This window comes from Platichthys flesus, chromosome 21, assembly GCF_949316205.1.
Source record: "Platichthys flesus chromosome 21, fPlaFle2.1, whole genome shotgun sequence".
NCBI lineage: Eukaryota > Metazoa > Chordata > Actinopteri > Pleuronectiformes > Pleuronectidae > Platichthys > Platichthys flesus.
In genome coordinates this window covers 16,481,015-16,501,435 of record NC_084965.1, presented here as the reverse complement: position 1 = coordinate 16,501,435, position 20,421 = coordinate 16,481,015, and the positions used below count along the sequence as shown (strand labels likewise).

Below are 20,421 nucleotides of genomic sequence, written 5' to 3'. Positions count from 1 at the left end.
CGCAGTCGGTGCGCTGACCGCTGTCAGAGGACCAGAATGCCGCATTTTCATTCCTGATCCCAACGCTTCAGCGGCTCCACATCTGTGGCTGGTTGAGATTCAGCGCGGGGCACAACGGCAGTAAATGCCCGCTCGTCGAGCCGGAGCGCCGGGAGAATGCAGCAGAGCGGCTGCCTGGCTGCAGGTGGATGGTCCCAGCTGCTGCTGCCGCTGCAGGTCCGGCTCCAGCTCTGAGCTCCGGCTGAAACCCACCGCACCGGCAGAACCGCACGAGTAAAGCCGAGCCATGCTGCCCGGGGTCGGTGTGTTCGGCACCAGCCTGACCGCCAGAGTGATCATCCCGCTGCTGAAGAACGAGGGCTTCGCCGTCAAGGCGCTGTGGGGCCGGACGCAGGAGGAGGCGGAGGAGCTGGCCAAGGAGATGAACGTGCCCTTCTACACCAACCGGATCGACGACGTGCTGCTGCACCAGGACGTGGACCTGGTGTGCATCAACCTGCCGCCGCCGCTGACCAGACAGATCGCCGTGAAAACACTGGGTGAGTTGCTCCACTGCTGCTGAAGCTGCTGCTGCAGAGAGGAGGGATGCTGCGGCCCTGTGGAGTGGGGGAGGATGCTCGCAGGAGGCAGCACACTGACACCGCCACAGGTCAACCCTGTGGGGTTATTGTCCTGGAGGGCAGCAGTGATGATGGCTGACTTATGTCATTGCATCATCTAGCTTTCCCTTCAGCAACCTAGTTTGAGTGATGCAGCTTCCATCTTGTTCTTTATGTAGGTCTGTTTCTGGCCCCAAGGTGAAGTCAGGTCCTCTTGTGCATTAAGGACTTACAGGTTAAGGACAGTGGTGACAAAGGTGAATAGTTCAATTTGTGAAGACAGAATTCAAAGTTTGACCTTTTGACCTTTATTGACAGGATGCATAGGTGATGTGGCGGTTAACTCATTATTTATAAACTCATGAAGTCGTGTTTCGGCTCACTTTAAATTTCTGCACACATCTGATGGTGGAAGTGATGCACCGTGATACTGGTTGAACCAGGAGTTGTGGGGACTCCCCTCAGACATAGTGCGACCTGAACCTGTGTGAGTGAGAGTGGCCGACACAGAGGAGAAGCGTGGATGCAGCAACAGGGAGAGACCCACAAAGAGAGATAGCTCCAGTATAAATCTGGAACAACGCAGCTAACACATTTGGGAGAAAGATCGGTGGCAAAGAGCAGCTGAGCTCCACTCCACACTGGCTTTATTTACACCACAGGGCTCGGCTGGAAGTGAGCTCTAACAAGTCGAACAAAACGTCCAGGGAGGAAAGAGGTGTTATCAGGGGAACATGCATTTCATCTCTGCCACAAACTATTTGGCTGCGTTAGTAAAGTGGAACAAATTAGTGACCATGCAATGTTGGAAAACAGCTCCAATTTCAAAGTTACATCTTCAGAGTGTTTGTATTGTTTCTTAAGCCAGAACCCGAAGGTACTCAATTTTACAATGGTCTGAAAAATAAAAGAAGCGACAAATCCTCACATGTGAGAAGCTGTGACAATAATCAGCATTTATTGTAATATATTATATTCTAGCTATAATATTTAACAGAATGGGCTAATCATTTCAGCAGGAATACAGAACCATTTCTACTGCTCTATACTACTATAGAAGTATTATATTTACATTGCACCTGCTGCATATGCAGGACCTATAGTGTAGGCTCCATAGTTGATCCTTTTACTGAGATTAATCTTCAAATTGTAAAAAGCGTAAGAATACCAAATATATACAGAATTCTAAAAATCTCTCAACGGTATCCATAACGAGTAGAATGCATGTCTTACACTTTATTTTTAAGAATAGGGACTGTAGAGAACAGAAACGAGAGAAAAACATCAAACATTCTTGTGTGGACTTGAACCTGAGATGCTGCAATGCATCATGGTCAGTGACGTAACCGACCTGGCCACACGGGCAATCAAATAAATCTCTCAAAGTGTTAAAGCTAGGGTTGGTAATCCTGGGAAAGCTAGCAAGAGAAGGCCAAACTTTGGAAATGCGCAAGCAAGACATCCAACCCCCTCCCATCAGCCCTCTTGTCCTAGCTCCGCCCCCAAAACACATGATCGCACCATGTCTGACATCTAGAAGTCAACTTTTCTGTGACTCGCTCTGTAACCTCTGTCTATCGTCTCTGCTCCAGCGGTGCACGTGTCACCGGCTGTGGACTCTGGTCATGTGCAGTGAGAGCACGCCAACCAATTATCTCATTCAGACCCGGAGGAAATGATTGGTCGTGTTCAGGGCCACAGACATCAGACTTGTTCCGTCTTTTTCAGACGACTGTATTCATTGATGTCAGGAATTGGAGCAAATAAGATAAAAAGGAAAACAAACCCAACATTAAGATGTCTGATGGACTCCATAGCTGTCAGCCAGACGGACAGGAGACAGGAAGAGAGGTGACCCGTCTTCAACGACCTCCAGCAAGTCCAGCTGCTTTCATAGAGCTATAATAACATGACCAGGCATGAAATACTAAAACATTAACGTCTAGAATAATTTAATGATCTTGCTGACATCTAATTTAAGTAGATCTATTATCGCTATTGGGTTAAAGTCCAGCAACACCTGTTGTACATAGAAGGCCTACACAACCTGATAACAGCCACGAGCTGAAAGGTGCTGGTGTGAGGAAAGTGAGTGACCGTCAACAGGAATTCGTTAAATGTGCACCTGGGGTTTTAACCCTCCTCAAGTCTGTGCACTTTGGAAAGTGGGTCAGGTTGTGCCGGAAACCGATTCTCTAATTCTTATCACCTTAAGTAAAACCATTTCCTGATGTTAAACCATGATTTTTGTAGATGTTCCCAAGCTCTGGACCATGGAGCTTCAGATGATTGATTCTTCATGGGCTGTTTTCTCCAGAGCCTGCGACCTGAACGAGTGTGAGGACAAATGACTGTGTGGCTTGAATGACAGTGTTTGTTTATAGAGGAGCTGTGTGAAGGTGAAGTGCAGGGCGATGGACATTATATGGAGAACATGAATTTCAGTTTGACTGTAACTGGATGTCTGGACATGTGACCGACACGGAGCATGTGATGCTTTTGAAATGTTTTGGATCCACAAAATCAGCGTCTTAGGTTTGAAATTAACTGGTCACAGGCATCCGCTGCTGACTATAACCTGGCTGAAAATAGATCTGTTGATTTTGAAGCGTGCGTTAAGCATAGAGAGGTAAAGCCACTGTGGCTCCATTCATTCTCACTGTGCTGCAGTGTTTGCTTTCTTGAGGTGGAGGAGTGAAATACAGTCGACTGTGTTTGTTTATAATGTCAATATAAAGGCTTAAACACATGCTACACTAACATGTGCACATGCAAACAAACAAGGAATCCCTTTACTGGTGGTTAGGATATAAACTCCTCATCCTGTCCACGTTTGATGCATTTAACAATGTGTGGTGCTGAGACCCGGTGACTGATGTTCTGCAAGCCGGCCGCTGCAGACTTCTCTTCCTTTCTTTTTCTCTCGGGCTCATTTCCTCAACGCCTCATTGTGTGAGTGCCGCCCGTTCCTTCCTACCCACCTCTCTTCCTCCGCCAGGTCCGCGTCCAGTCCTCTTTGCATTCTGTCGGGTGACGGACAGAAAACACTGTTCGCAAATACAGTTGAGCTTAAGCTGATATATTAGCTGTCAATCATTTAGACGTATTGTTGTGGATGATTTTGTAATCATGTACAACTTTAGAATGTCAGAAAAATGTGATATAATGTCTGCCACAAATTTTCCAGAGCCCAAGATGATGTTTTTAAAAAGATTTCCTTATCTGACCAAGAGCCAAAAACTCAAACAGCCAAGACAGAAAACCGAGAGCCTGGAACAGCAGGGAATATTTGTCTTTGTGGATAATTAAAGAATTAAATGATAAATCATCCAACTCAGCTTTATAGGGATTCACTTGTTGACATGAAACTGTAGAGCAGCCTGAGGAGCAAAAATATGAAAATGTAGCTTGAGTAGGTCAAAAAAACAAAAAAACGAATACACCCACATATGAGAATGGATGAATGAAATAAATGCACAAAATTGGTGCCATTCTGAGTTTAATTGCACGTACAGTCAAAGTATCAAATTAGAATGGCACTCAGTAGAGCATGCCTCCAGCAAGACCCTACTGTTCCCTTTTATTCAATAAAGCCACATCAAATTACAAACTCATAGAAATCTGCCCAATGTCTTTTCAATCTTGACCTTTGACCTATCATGTCCAAAAGTAAATCACTTGAAAATACACTCCTTATTTATATTCCCACCAATTCTTCTAGTTACAGTGGCATGGAACATATCTCAAATTCATAGTACACACATACTTGTTTTGGTATAACGTAAAATACGTCTGCATCTAACCATTAAAATGCTCCCCATTACTCGTCAGCCATATTTCAGCTTCTTGCATCACTGTAATGGACGGAGAGTGTTACACACTCAGTAGCTAGTCACTGACAGGAGCAGCCAGCCTGTGTGAGGCTGTGAAGCTTTAACTTCCTCTTGTGTCAGGGTGTGGGAGCTGATAGTAATGTGCCTCTGGCCGTCTCACTGCTTAACTCCTGAACCCAGCTGATAAGTGTGGTCACACCTCCTCAGTGTAACTGCAGCGATGTGAACTATCCGGAGACATTTTTTTCTTCTGTCTTCTGACTTGTTTTGTCTTGTCGCCAATATTCATTCCACATATAGTCCCTGCAGGGCTAGACTTTATATTGATTGACTTGGAGTCGCAAGGAAACAACTCAGCTAATGGATGAGATGCTAGGATTTATAATGTTTGGGTGGAGAAATCCAATGTATCGGTCCAGTAGTTCTCTAGTTTCTTTGTGACTGTAATATCAATGTGTTCCTACCAACATCACCGACTTCAGCCACAGTCCTCAACAGAGGTTGAACATCCTCATCATTCAATCATTATATTGTCAGAGGCAAAGACTTCAGGGTCAACTCAGTTTCTTGAGAGACATGTGAGGTTTCCAAATTGTTTTCTTCCTCTATTGTTTAATTCAGTCTCAACTTCCTGACAAGTTCTACCCTGAGCTTATCCAAAAAGTGTTTTCACGATGCAAACCATGGTTCAGTTTGATCCAGACCAAGACAACCTCTTTTAGTCGGACTAAACTTTGGTCCATTGATGCACCTTTTACACCTGCTATTTTGGTTCCAACTCAATGATTCCATTTAATGGTTTTACTTTGGCTTTTGCATGTTTGTGCCCGGGGACCCATTGTCTCATAATCTCTCCATGACTGTATCTGAAGTAACAGATGGCAGCCCTTTATTTGTAGGCTATTTAAATCTATTAAACAAATTGGAGTCTGGACAGCTACCAAAATGAAGTAAAGATAAGATGCCTCCATTCTTCATCCAATAAACCTAAACCTGCCCCTGCCGGGATGACTGTAGATCAAGAACTACGAGGAAAACGGAAAACCACAGGTACAGTCAGCAAACTCTGCACGTGTTGTTCAAGTTTTACTGGAGTAACCTTCTTCCCACCTGGTCTCATTACAGCAAACCAGTCGGTCCTGTTGAGCAGCCTCTCTCCTTCCAGAAGGATGTCATTCACTGTATTTCCTCCTTTCTCTTCCTTACTACCGTGGCGTTCCTCGAGCGTCTGATGTCACTCAGGCTTTCTCAGGGTGAAGTGAGGCTGTGGCAGCCGAGGCCACTTCCCTCAGAAAAACAACACAACCGCACCGCTCTGCTGTCAGAGAGCAACTCGTGTGAGCCTGAGCCGTTTCTGGGCCGTCAGCCTTTGAAAGAGTGGTTTATAAACTCCAGCAGGCTGCAGCTTCTTTTTATCTGATGCATTTAAATACATTTGCATTATCCAATACACTGCAGACTGAGGAATCCAGACTGGTTGCTGTGTGTGTCGCATAGTTGAGTTTTGTATAAGATACAGTACATAACAGTTTATTCGATTTTCAGTTTCTTCTTAGTAAGTAAAGGCCTTTGTAAATATACACGACAACTTATACAAAACATAACATATACAAAAAAAAGGGATGAATCCGATCGATAAGAAGGCAGGTGACCTAGTTTGTTTCCTCCTATAGGTTTACAGTATTGTTCCAGTTTTGGGGAGTCATTCAAACGGCTTTTGAAAGATCTCTCAAGTTTCAGTTGATAAAGACGAAGAAGAAACTGTATTCAGGTTCAGTGAGACTTTGGACTTAAAGTACAGGGTTTATTTGTGACTCTAAACATTAGCTTTATAAATAAATTAAATGAAAAATAAATTAAGAAAATACCAGTATTTCGCCAGAGCTTTAAATCAAACCTCATTGTCTTCCTCAGTAGATAGTTTGCTGTGTTGTCAAGGAAGTAGGAATTGTTTTTCGGGTAATTGTCTTAATTGTCATGGAGATAGTTAATCTGTTTTAACTTCCTATGCTGAGGAAGAACAAGAGATGTGTCTCAATGACCTGGAAAAAGTAAGTCTGTTGGTTGTCTTTCCTTTTTTTTTGTCAAGATACTGAAAAAGATGTTCGGAAATTAAGATGGATATCAACACCTTACAGTTCTAAGTTATGTAGTTATGTAGAAATGCCGTAAATCTTCACACTTTTTAAGATTGCGTTCTTACTTTGGTGAGTCCTCTTGTTACTGGGACAGTAGGTTGTGTGTGTGTGTGTGTGAAACACGAGAGATTCAGGTGCACGTTGTGTCCCTTTTGTTCAGTTGTGTTTGTGTGTGACACAGTGTGAGGAGGAGGAGGAGGTGGGAGAAGAGCCTTGTGTGACCTGCCGGGCTCTTGTGTGAGCAACAAGCGTGGAAGTGGAATCTTGTTTTTACAGAACTTGAAAACACTCAGTGACGTTTGTGTAAAACCCCCGTCGTGATTAGTTCCATAACTCATGAAACTAAGAAATGACACCAATTCACAGGGGAGTTGAAAAGGTCGAGCAGCGCAACACGGTGACTGATGGTGACTGATCCCAAATGACCGCTGAAGAGGAAACTGATACATTTATTGGGTTTCCTGCATCAACATTGATACTCGTGATGAGCTAATGTGATCACTACACACAGAGAAATCAACAGAGTGTCCTCAAACCTTTTCAAAGTAAATCTGATATGAATCTGATATGTCTCTGGTGTCAGTGATAGAGGATCAGCTCTCACAGCCAGACTCTGCCTCATCCCCGCAGAATGCGCTGTCTAATAATAGCTACTCATGCTCAGTTTGGGTAATTACCCATCTTCCATTGCTCCATGAGTTTACAACAACAAAAATTAATACAAACGGATAATGCATACGTGTTTATTTATGTTTTAATTTGGTCAGTGTCCATTTTTGCACTCCACCAAGGGAGGTTTTTGATTGTTCGCCAGATTACTCAAAAACTATCAATCTGATTTCCAAAATAGTTTGTGACGGGTTGGAGCAGCACCCAAGAAAGAACCCAAGAAATTATTAGTGGATCTAGATAAAGAGGCAGATCCAGGATTTATTTTCACTTTCTTTAACGTAGCGAGATATGGCGTCAGCCTTGGCAGAGGGATATGCTCCGACTGACCTTCTAGTTTGTTCTCTTTGATTCTCACCAGCTTCTTTGGAGTTTTTCTTCAAGCCGTACTGAATAGAATGTTCTTTCATTTTGAACACATTATTTCTCCATTTCACTTTCAGGCTTTGTAATGTTTTTACTTTAAACCTGCTCCTGCTCAAAACTGTCTTTTTCGAACTACGTAAAATATTCCCTAAGATCGGTAAAGCCATTCCTGCTTAATTTAAGGTAGTTACAGTTTCACAAGTTTGATTCTTTGGCTTTTTGTCATTTCAAATTAATTTAGATATCATCTTAACCCTAACAGTGTAATTGATTTGTTGAACATTATATCAAAATATATGTAGCAGCCTATGTAGGATATTCGTACATAGCGCCTGTATAAAGGGAGGTTTGACCAACCTTCTACATCTTTACAAGTTGAAGTTTTTAATATTGATAGTGGATCATGACTGTATAACGTACAACCTGCTCATTTGCTCCTTGCAGAGAAGAACTCAGAAATGGTGTCTCCACTTTATAGTGCGCTTAGCATCTTTCAGTCCAATGTTTCGTTTCCAGCCACTTTCAGACAGGAGGCTCTGATAAACCATCTGGACGAACCTGTCTGGCAGTTTGCCAAAGATAGCAGCTGGTGAGAATAGTGGAGCTATAAAAGCTTAGTATCTGCAGAATATGTAAATAAGCAAATATTAGCTGACACTGTCACTTTAACCACTTTAAGAGATGTTCTGATAGCGATGCCATTATCGGAGATGCCACAAGTGATGCCGAAAATGCCAGATCTGGGTTCGGCAAGTACGAAAATCTCCTAACCAAAAACTCCAAAGTTATTTTCCCAGAAAACACCTCTTTGCACCTCCCAACTGCCACTGGCAAGTTCTGTTTAATGAGCAGTTAAGAGGTGATCGGGAAGGGAAAATAGTATTGGAACATCTCTAACAACTATAAGTTAATAATATGTGAAATATTGTGTTTATATATACATATATATATCTATATAAATATATATAGATATATATAGATATAGATATATTTTGTTACTGCTAATGACAAAAAAAGAAACCAGGTTTAAAGCTACACTACCTGATTTAGTTACAGTGGCTTAAAAGCTGTTGTTCTGCTTATTATTGGAGTTTAAACTGTTCTTATTCACTTTGCCTGCTGACTGTAGCCCACTGGTTTATCTCCCATGCACCTCTCCTTGTTATTAGGAGAGGTGCATTTTTCACGCTCTGCGCCAAAGACAACAGAGCATGAAAGGAAAAATAGCGCCAGAATTAATTAGACAAGGCAGAGGAAATGGATTAAGATGTCAAAACGCTGTGAGGTTGATTAATGGCTGGCTTCCTGTGTGAGTTTATCATCACAGCTCAGCCATCATGGAAACGTTAAATTAGGTCATGAGAGCCAGTCAGTTCCTCCACCCTAATGAAAACCTCCCATGATGAACTGTCACATGTTCTCGTGGGGTGGAACATCTCTGGGCAAACAGATCAGACGCTGAGCGACTGCTGAGTAGATGTTGTTAAACAAATTCTGACCAGTTTAGGTTTATTTAGATTCATTTACAGTAAGGGTAAAGTGCCCTTACAGTAAAAAGTACTGTTTGTATATCCATGGAGGAAGGACACACCAAGCCAACTGTTATACTAGGCAGCAGCGTGATTTAGTAACCTCAGAGATAGGGGTGTATATCAAGTATAGGTCATTTATTAAGGGTTCTCCTCCTCCACCTAGCGCTTATCACAGGGAGAGTAAACAGCACATGACGTCAGATTTTATTATTATTGACATATTGGATTCTGGCAGTGGTTCGCGAGCCCTCGGATCAGACACCTGCTCTGGAGGGCTGGCCCAAAGGCAAAGAGCTATTTATAACCTGCCTGCAAATGGCAAGCTGGCTTCATCATAGATACATGCTCAGACCATTGATGGTTTTATGCAGCGACAGTTCCGCCCAGTGATGAGCTCTCTGGCAGCAACCTCAATTTTTATTTAGGGCTGGTGGACCAAACATAAAGGTGCGGCCTGTTTGATATTAGTCCTACACAAAATGCTATTGACTAGGAAGTTATTGTGAGTTGTATGCTTAATAAATAAATAATGTATACAAACTAAAACGATAAGATTGAATTGTGTAGGACATATTTGTGGAAATAGTGTGTACAATTGCGTTAATTTCTACTGGTGCACAGCATTGTTTAGGCTGATCGCACAACTCCAGACTTTCTTGACTGGGCACACAAGGTTCAAACCCGAAGCGCTGCCCCTGGAGGAAACAAGCTGGCTTCCACTTCTTCTTCTTTGCCTTTTTAAGGCAGTGTGGTAGTATTTCCCCCAGCAGCGACAACTATCATTTAGGAGAAGACTGCATCTTGTCACTGCGCCTCAAGGGAAAGTTTGAAAGGGAGAGGCTACCTTTTGACATGTGTAATGACAGGTCCGTCAAGTATAACCACAGCTCAGACCTTTTTCGCCTGGGGGGTTATGTCCTCGTCAGCAGCAGATGGCCACAAACCTAAAGATGAGATCTTTTTTCTCTCCCTGGTTTTGCGATGAACAGATAACTGTACATTACTCAGTGATTTGAATCATATGGGGGAGGAACAGGATGTGCAGATTAGTTTCGGGGGTTCTCAAATCATCAGCCCCTGAGCTGATTAACTTCCGTTGTGACCATTTTAATTTAAATAATAATTCAAAGCATTTGTAGTGTCTGCCCAAACGGATATGGCAACAAGCACAGAACCAAATGTGATTGATGAGATTCTTCGGGAAACTCCATCCATCCATCCATCCATTATCTAACCTTAGAGGGTCCAGTGGGGTGGGGTCTGCAGTAAATCCCAGCCGACACTGGGCGGGAGGTGGGTTACACCCTGGACAGAAAAATCTATATATCTTTTTAACTATTTAAACTTTTAGTCCACTTAACTTCATAAAATCTTTAACGTTTCTAAAATCAAGTGAACTCTCCTGAGTTATATTTTCTGAATGCCTTAAATATCATTCAAATATACATGATTTACACAAATTTCTGCTTGAATGACTTTGGAAGAATAGTCACATCAACATTGTTTGTGTACCTCTGTCTGATGGATTAGAGCCTTCGGGTCCAGCTGTGTGTCAGAGTGGGTTTTGAAAACAGATCTGCAGCCTTCAGACGGAGTCAGCCAGGAGAGAGCCCTTCGAGAGGTGTGCTGCCATTCCCAGGCCTTCTCTCTCACAGTGTCTGCTTGTTTTCTCACCGGTTCATGTTCATGTTCTCCTGGACGGCCATTAACATGCTAATGAGCGTGTGTGTGAATGAGCGTGCGGGAGACTGGAACCGACGGAGAGACCGCGAAGAGCGTTGAGGAAGAAAAGCAGGGAGAAAGCTTGTCTTCCTGTGAAATTGCCTTTGTGTGTGATGAATGGCGGGATTGGCCCACATCTCTCAGCCCGCCGCCGTGCTGCGCTGACAAGTGAGCATTCCTTCGGAAAAGGAGTAAGAAGTCCTCCTCGTCCCCGCCCCCCTTAAAGTCCTCTTTCTTCTGCAGGGAGCACTGGGGAACTGCTGTGTGAGGGGGAAGGCTGTGGATGAGGAATCACATTGTGGTGTTAAATCCAGGGGCAGGAACGAAGGCCAGCTTTTGATATGGAATTATTTCCAATCAATTTGAAGGATGGGATTGGAGGCAGTATTTCAATAATGAATAATTCTACATTTTTAGACTAGAGATCTTTTTAACCCATGAATATACTGTGTTTTTAACACATGTGCGTGATACGTGCGTGTATATATACTCAAACACATGAACATATGATTGAAATGGTATTTAAGAAAAACAAAGTCAACAAAGTAATACATTTGATCAAATTTTATTTGTAAAATGCCAATATTACTAGGAGCGAAACCCAATAGTCTTCTCTTGAGCAAACACTTAATAGGAAGAAACCTAGTGGTGTGTGTCCATAATAACAACAGCAGAAAAGATAGTAGCACCTAAAATTATTTGGATTATCATTAGCGTTAATAATGACAATAATAATAATAGTAGTGGAGAGACTATCACAAACAGCTAGCATGTCAGATTTCTTCATCTTGTTTTGCATGTTAATTCTACAACATATTCTGTGATCTTTTTCTTTTTAGCCGTAGGGTCAGAAGTACCAAATTAATTAAGGGAATATTCTCAGCCCTGCTCAGGTTATAAATCACATGAAAAAATCTCACGGGAAATATTCAAATGAGATTCATCTTTTTGTATGTGTGAAGCAGAAGTGTATATTCAAATGAAGTGTATAACAAAAGCGCATCTTGTCATGATCAAACAAAAAAATTCATATAAAATATAACAACAACAATACTCAGCAATAATAAAGAGTTTATGTACAATTTATTTATAATGAGTTCAAACAAACATTTCAGGTTAATGTTTTGTTGCAGTCGTAGTCTTCACTTTGTTCAGACTCAGCCCAGCTGCTGTTTCTCATCACTTTAGTTTATATAACATGTAATGACATGTTATAATATGAGGCGATTAATGCTTTTCCACATTAAAATACCTGACTGATGAGACTTTTAAAGCACACCCATTGACGTTTGTGTGTGTGTGTGTGTGTGTGTGTGTGTGTGTGTGTGTGTGTGTGTGTGTGTGTGTGTGTGTGAGTGTAGCTTACTGTTGTAACAGAGGCAAGCCATAACAAAGTTACCTGTGTAATCAGTATTGGGAAATCACTTGTGAAATGTTTTCATCTTGCACAAACAACATTAAGTCGAGCCCACAGACACGTACTGTGTTGTCCTCTGGTTCTATGATGTGTTGCTGCCTGTCGCACTGTGACATGAACTTTATCTCTTTACTTTCTGTTCCCAGTTCATTCTGTGTATTCCCAAGGTGAAGCTGTTCCATTATAGCGTCGTTCAGATTTCCTTTCTGTGTCAGTGTCAGGAATAGGCCTGTCTGTGTTTCTTAATTGGTCATCAGGGACTGAGTACAAGAGGCCGCTGCAGATATTTAGCCCTGAGGCGTTGCTACCGTCAGTCAGGGCTCTCTGATGGAGTGGCTCTGCTCCTCTGGGACCGACGCTCTTACTACAGCGGGTTTTTCAGACTTGAGTTTAAGATGTTGGTGCTTTTGCAGGTTAGATCCTAAAAATGGAGCGTTTGCTGCAAATGCTCAAACTGCAACAGGAAGTGATAGTTTGGTGTACCGCAGTGAAGCGTCTCTCGTTTCCTGTTGTTGTCCGTGGGGTGAGTAGACACAGTGATAATCTGTCACCATCACCTTCCCTCTGAGCTCCTCTAGAAACTCTATAACATGTCCCATCAAGTATGGAAATATGATGAGTGCTGAGCGAGTTTTGTTCCCAAAGAAATAGAAACCCAGGAAATAGAAAATACAGCATGTCAGTTGGTAATCTTTAGTTGTGGTCCTAGCTGTACTTTTCAAAAGTAGATTCAGCTGTTTCTCTCCTTAATGCTGAGCAGGGCTACATCCTCACTGCTACGTTTTAATCTGAAAGCATTTTCTTAACACAGGAGCATTTTAGCTCTATCACTTTTAATCCTAACAAACCTGAAAACGCAAGTGACGGCTCACATACACTGGGCTTGTAAACTGGAAGCATTTGGTTGTAACTTGCAGAATAGTCGCAGGCTGCTTGAATGATAGCATGTCTTTGGGGCATGTAAACGTAGAATGCAGAATTTAGGTGCACAACAAGATCCGCAACACTTGTAGGTAGACTGGTAGAAGACATCATCATTTCCAAACATCTCTGTTTCTGCCAGTGTAGAGTCTCGCCGCCCCTGAGTTTTCAAACTGGCAGCGTTTCCCAACTTCTCAGTTTTCAGCGGAGCAATGTGGACACCGGACGTATCCACGGAAGACAGGAGACAGGTGTCAGTCTTCTCCTCACACTAGCAGGAGTGATGGGGGATATTTTTTTTTAAACGATGAACAATTTTGCATAAACATTGGGTCAGTAAGCCTGCCAACAAATATCTGGTCCTGATAATAAGAGGAGAGATAAGATCAGCATGGAAAGACGTTAACAGGCGTGGGTGATTGATGCATACAGCAGAAGACAGGGTTTACTGTCTCTGCTCAGTCGTCAGTATCCACACAGGCCGTGGTGGATGTTTTCTTCATGCTTCACCTCATAATGAAGCAGGTCAGACTCTCCCTCGCGGTCTCATGTTTAACATTAATTCTACCAACTGTATAATGTGACAGATCTCTGCTGGGGAAACACAGACAGTGACATTACCCTCGACCTGGTTAAAACCCAGGTTTTAACTGCAATTGATTGAAAAATCCCTCCTGTATATAAACAGTATCACATTATAATGCCATGCTAGCAAATGACAAGCAAAATAGCATAATCTGATTTGCATAACTGGATATTCGGGGCTGAATGCACTTATTGTAAGTCGCTTTGGATAAAAGCGTCAGCTAAATGCAATGTAATGTAATGTAATATTCCCAGCTCACTCCATGGGATAAATACTAGGGATTTTGAATACGGTAAATTGTGTGTGTATGCAGATATGAAACAAAGAAACCAATAAAAAACATATTTGCAGAATGAAAGTCTTTATTAGGTAGACAGTTCTTACGTAGAAATGAATGGATCGCCGAACTGCATTGTGCTTCCATCGTTCTGCTTTGCTTGCGTTGTGCGGTAAAAGTTATCAAAGAGGAGAAAGAGGCAGCTGGTGAATCCTAGTGTGAGCTCCTCTGGTTGTGGAGTTTATTCCATGTGTACTTCTCTCTCTAGCATTGCATGGACAGCTAAAATGGCACAGTAGCAAGAAATCCAGCTTTGCTGTGTGTCCTGAGCGGGAAACTGTGATTGTCGTTATGACGATCCCACCAGTACCAAGTATAAGTCACGCCTAACGCCAAGTAAGTGAAGGCTCTGTTGACTGCTGCATTTTGAAATATGTTCAATAAAAAATACGGCTAAGAAAAGATTTAGGTACACAAGCCTGATGGGCATGAACTTGTGCATTGGTTCATCTGTTGCCATCTCTACCCAGTGGGGCCCTGTCAATGAGGCGGATGTAATCTCAGAGCGTCACTGGCACACAGCTGTTCAGGAGGAGCATCCCCACCCTGTGGCGAATGCGATTCAGTGTAAGATGTCTCCATCTATTAGCCTGTGCCTGAAGTCACTCGGCTGCCCGTGCGCCTCACGACATTAATGGTTATTAATGAGCGTGTCTGCTCGTGGTACAAGTGTCTTGTCTCCCCCTGTCACCGTTGCTTCTTGTGGATCTTCTCTACATTAATTAATATAAACCAATTTCAGGGTTTAATGCTGTTACACTTCCTATTAAAACTGCTAAATTAAATTAGAAATAGGACTCTTTCTTTATTTATCTCTACCCGCTCTGTGCCAGCACATAGTATGCAAGTAATATGCTTAGTAGTCCAATGAATTATGATCACCCACTGTGAGTCATGTGCTCCTTACAACAGCAGTGTGTGGATGTGTATTTGTGCACTTGGCTATATACATGGAAAACGTGTGTTTGCTCTGACTGACCAGTAACTGTTGGCTCTATGTTGCCCATTAACATTCGGAGCCTCCTCCCTTCACCTCCCTCATTTACTCCTCAGCAGCCTCGTCCGATACAAAGATGCCCTGTATGACTCCGACAGAAGCAGCCAGAAGAGAAGGATCCATCTTGTGTTTGTCTATGCCAGACTCTCCCCAAAAGAGATTAAATACAAACAGTTGTCCTTTTTTGCTTTTCATCCAGAGGAGAATGTGGACACAATGGAATATAAATATGCAGGTGGAATAGTTAAGCGGTTGTCATCTGTGAGCATATGCATTCTCTTTGGACTTTCTCAGCCAGACCTCCTGGTACAATATTCATAGAAATGTGTCGAGAGTTTGTGGTGATAAGAGCCGACACCTGTGTCTCTGTGCTGTCAAGAAAAATCATGTGGAGTTAATATTTCACTTCCTGGCTCTATCTGCTGTACCCGGCTGCTCCACCTCTTGTGTCTGTGCAGAGAATCTCCCACTGCGTTGTGCATGTGCAAAAGAAAACTCTGGGTAAATTCTGTTGCCGATTCTCCGGATTTTGCCGGCAGGTCATGTCTGAAAACAGCAATAAATCGCAAGGCTTAGCGTTTCCACCTTGCTGGGTGCCACTGCTCTCCCCATAGGAAAACAATGGCACAATCAGCTTAGAGCAGTTTTACCTGTGACCATACGGGCGGCCCAAAATCCTATCCTCATACATTTCAGCTGGGCACATAAAGAAGGACATAGGTTTCCTAAACCAGCTTAATTTTGTTATTGTGTATGTACAACCTCTATTGCTTTCCTTCTCTTGTGTATTCCTTGTTGTGAACATACCTGTCAGGTCGGTTTGGGTCTTTAAAGGCGCAAAACTTCCCACAATGCAGCTGAAAAATTTCCTTTGAATTTACTGACACAAACACTGATGCACAGAGCTCGTATAATATTCTATCGCTGTATTATTCACCAGCCTCTGCCACTGCTACTTTTAATACAACGTACTCTCTCTGTCACAGCAACATAAGGAGCAGTCACGTCAACATTTCCATTCAGCCGTATGTAATTGATGACAACTGACAGGAGGTGTTGTTCACGGCGGGTCTCCTCCGACAGGAGCAGTCTTGTGGTGAATTGCTCAGTCCCAGCATGTCTCTATTAATATTCTCGCTCTCTAAAGCAGCTTATAATGGTCTGACATTCATCCTCGTGCTACTGTAATTAATGAACTGAGACACACACACAGGAGGGAGCCTGGGTAGTTTTAGTTTTTGCAAAGCAATATGGGCCCGCCCCAACCGTCCATTAGTATGTAAACGAGCTGAGCTGCTGGTTGAATCCCTTTAATTTGGTAATTACAGGAACAAAAAAAAACGCAAAATGGTCTGGACAGTGTATTCTGCTTGACCTATACACGACAAAGGCAAACGGAGGCTCTTCTGGCAGTAAAATGCAAATTGCTCAGAGAGAGGACTGACATGAGCCTTTGTGAGGACACGGACAGCTCTGTCCTTGGCAGCCATGTTTCATTTGTCTCTGTTGTGTTTGTTATGGTATGGGCTGTGAGGGGAAGTGGGCTGATTAGGATGCTGTGTGTGTGTGTGTGTGTGTGTGTGTGTGTGTGTGTGTGTGTGTGTGTGTGTGTGTGTGTGTGTGTGTGTGTGTGTGTGTGTGTGTGTGTGTGTGTGTGTGTGTGTGTGTGTGTGAGAGAGTGATTAGAGAGTAGGGGTAGTGACTCAACCCAGCAGTTAATTAGACCCTGGAGGACCACGGGGGGTGCAGTTGGAGGCCTCATCACACAAACAGGCGTACATGCATGTGCACATTTGCCTTTATGAGGTGGAGAAGCACGTCCAATTTTGCCTTCAAAGGAAAACCGTTCTACTAGTTTCCCATTTCCAGGTGCCGTGTGTTAAATGCTTATAAAAGTTCATTCTACACAACCGACTGGTGACTGGGGGGGGTCACATATTACACGGTCTTTCACCAGGAAAAACCCCAGACTATCAGACACCACGTTTGATCATGAAAACAAATGCTAGAAGAGACATGGGGCATCAAACCCAAGCTCGACCCAACCTGTCAGGCATTCAGCTTTTTTTGTCCTAACCCAACCTGAGCCAAATGCAGTTCATATAGGCTGCACTGATTCTGTTACCCTGTCCATTATATGCATGGTTATTGCTAGTGGCTATATCAGTTGTGACCTCAATGCTGACAAGATTTCCAACAGGTTGAAAATGTTAGAAGAGTCTAAGAGCCTCTTTCATCGAGTCTTGTAAGAGAACACAAATAACGACTGCCGATTGAGGATCAAGGGCTTTTGTCTGCAACTCACAAAATTGTCTGCAATTGAGAAATTGGGCTGAAAATCGTGTAGTGGGATCGAGTCCATTTCTCTGTTCTGTATGCAGATGACTGTAATTTGCGTAGCAGCCTGGTAAGTGCATGGCCACCAGTAACATGTGCTTTTAGCGCATGCATTAGGAACCTCGTGGCCAGAAGCCACTCCTTTGGTTACTGTTCATCGATAGTGGCCAGCGAGCCATTCTGTTTCAAGGGTTAATGGCAGCACTTAAACACATTTAGGAATGCTAAACTCCCTGCAACTCGAGGGCATTAGCTGAAGGGCAAAGCCGGCTGAGAGAGACTAATGCTCGTCATCATTCATACTTCTGCTGTGCACTAATGGAGCAGCTCCAAGCTCTGATACAGACAATACACACCCCAAAAAGCACCCTGCTGCTGATTTATCAGTCTTATCAGTGTGTTAGATGTAGTCCAGCTGGTCGATTTGTGTTGCCAGACACCGAAGACTGATTTGGATCAAAAATTATATTTCTGAACAGGAGGCAACACAATTAGCAAAAGCCTTCCTTTGTCTCTATGTAGCTCTTAGGTAGATTAGTTCTTTAAAATGTGTGGTTTAGTTCAAAGGATAAACACAAATTTATGAGTTCACAGAGTTGCTGTTGAAGAAAAACTGTAGAAATTTGTTAGGATTTAGTTAAGTTCCTGTACCTTTATTTTGGTAACAGCTATCATTTTTCACATATAGCCTAACCCCTCACGGCAAGAAGGTTCACGCTTCCATCCAGCAGCCAATCAGGGCCTTACTGTGTGAGTTCTCTCAGCCCAAAGACGTGCCGATTAAATGGAGACTCTTAGGTGTTAATGGTTGTGAATGGTTACTATATGATATTCTCTACTAATCTCTCTATTAATGATAGTGTTCTCACAGAATTTACATGAATTAGGCTAATTACAGCTGAATCATTTCTCATTTCTATGAGACAGTCGATAGCTTACCTTACCTAACCTTGCCTGAGATACTGTTGATCATGGTTTGAAACAATCAGTATCTCGTGATTAGAAAATCACTCTCTTCCAATACTTATTTTACTGAATATTTCATTTGAAGGCGTCAGTTCCGATTTATGTCACAGGCAGTTGGTCTAAAAACAGATGTGAGTAAATTATTGATACCCCGCTCACGGCCTCTGGACTGTCACCAGCTTGTCTTTCGATCGGTGTCTGACCGAACTAACTGTCCCCTTCATAACTCCACTCTTACACAATGACTGTGTGTGTTCCTGCGTAACAGCCTCTGCTTTTGCATCAGCTGCCCGAGAAAAGCAAACATTACTGCACCCATACATCACTGTTATCAAGGTGCCTATTTACATGCTAATTTCAGACAGGGGAGCACACTCCTGTCACACAATGAGTCAGCAGGAAGCTTGTTTTCTCTGATTTACATGCGGCGAGAGAGCTGTGCACCGTTGGAAATCTGTGGTTGTCCGTGTCTCCTCTCCACACTGCTTTGTAATTGCTTGAAGCCAAATTCAATTTGGGATACCCAGCAGAAAGACGAGACTAGCCCGTCTCTGAGGATCTACTCTCTTCCACCAGTGCACGAATAGCATCATTGTAGCTTGTTGAAACCCATGTTATCTACTGTAATTAATATGTACACTACAACGTCAATTGGATTTGGAAAAAAAAATCACTTGAGGCTCTACTAGAGACTACACAAAGGAGTCCCATCCTGTAAGTAGTGGTCTCTCTTTGGCCCCCTGTCCGGCTCTGCCTTTGTCTGGCAGTGATGAGAGCATGACAACCAGGTGAAAGTGCAAGTTTGGCAAGACAACGAGGTGAGAGAGCGCTTTGGTTTTTGTGACATCGAAAAGTCCTCCATTGACAATGGGAAAGGAGTCATCGTCTTTTTGTAGCAGGTTTACCCATGGTTAAAAAAACAGCATATACTTGTTTTTTGGTGTAAAAGAGGTATTTATTTATTGTAGATTACACCTTACTGTGCGTGTTTGTGTGTGTGTGTGTGTTACTAGCTCTTCCACAGTCTCCATAGGCTTCACAGACAAAGCTAATTACTTTAGTGCTTCAGTGATGGATCATTATAATTTTTCAGGTCCGCTCACTTGCCTTTGTCTTGTCACAACACTGCCACACACAGATACGACACACTTGTTAAATTGCGTCAAACGGTTTAGCACTTAATTTGCATATAGTGGGATGTCCCTAACACTGTGAGGCTGTATGATACTTCATGCACAGATATGGTACAGTTTTACATTTGTCTACAGTGGTTCAGTGACCTGATGAAACACAAGCAAATCAGGTAAATCAGGAAAAGCTAGAAATACCACTTTGTGGCTATACGCCTCTTCCAGTCAGTTAAATAACACAAAATATGGTTTTAGTGAGTAAGTGTAACATTAAACTAATTGATACAGCGAATCATTAATGATCATCATAATGGCAACATGATTCTAAAGGTGCAATTATTCATTGTTCATCAGTGTGTAGGAATCTTAAAAGCTTCTCCGCCCTGTCTCCTCCTCCTGCCCTCCGCCCTGCAGGAGCTTGTGCACGGTGCAGCTTGGCAGATGGCTATCACTCTGCCTGGTTTCCCAATCTTTTCTATTTCTGGCATCCTCAAGCGGAGGGCCTATTGTCTTGGCTGTATCCATGAAGCAGTCAGCATCCTTCTTAATCCACCTGGTTTTCCTCCGTGGGGACTTCCAGCTGTTGCAACTGGCAATGGACATTAATGAAGGATTTCACATAATCTCAGCAAGTAAACATATGGATGTGTGTGCAGAGGGGGGGAGATGTGTCCCTGAAATTTAGATTTTGGTTCTATTTGGCCAGGGCTTATGTTATTTCCTCTATCTATGGATGAAGTCAAGTGAAATGTATCACAGTTGCCATGGCACGTTGCCATCCCACCATAAAAAATCCACAACAGTAAACAAAGAGTAATTACACAATAGCTGACTTAGCTTTGCTGTCAGGTACAAATCTACCAGCCCCGCC

At 42.9% G+C, this 20,421-nt stretch overlaps 1 protein-coding gene across 1 annotated transcript in view; it reads left to right on the top strand.

Annotated features, from left to right (window-relative positions):
• Nucleotides 1–272: 272 nt before the first annotated feature.
• The window catches only part of gfod1 (glucose-fructose oxidoreductase domain containing 1), a 30,868-nt gene continuing 10,719 nt past the window's right edge, over nucleotides 273–20,421 (top strand). The window contains exon 1 of the mRNA XM_062379899.1: nucleotides 273–539. Within this exon, the coding sequence (XP_062235883.1) occupies nucleotides 287–539 (253 nt within the window). The 5' untranslated portion in view covers nucleotides 273–286. The remainder of the gene's footprint in view (nucleotides 540–20,421) is intronic.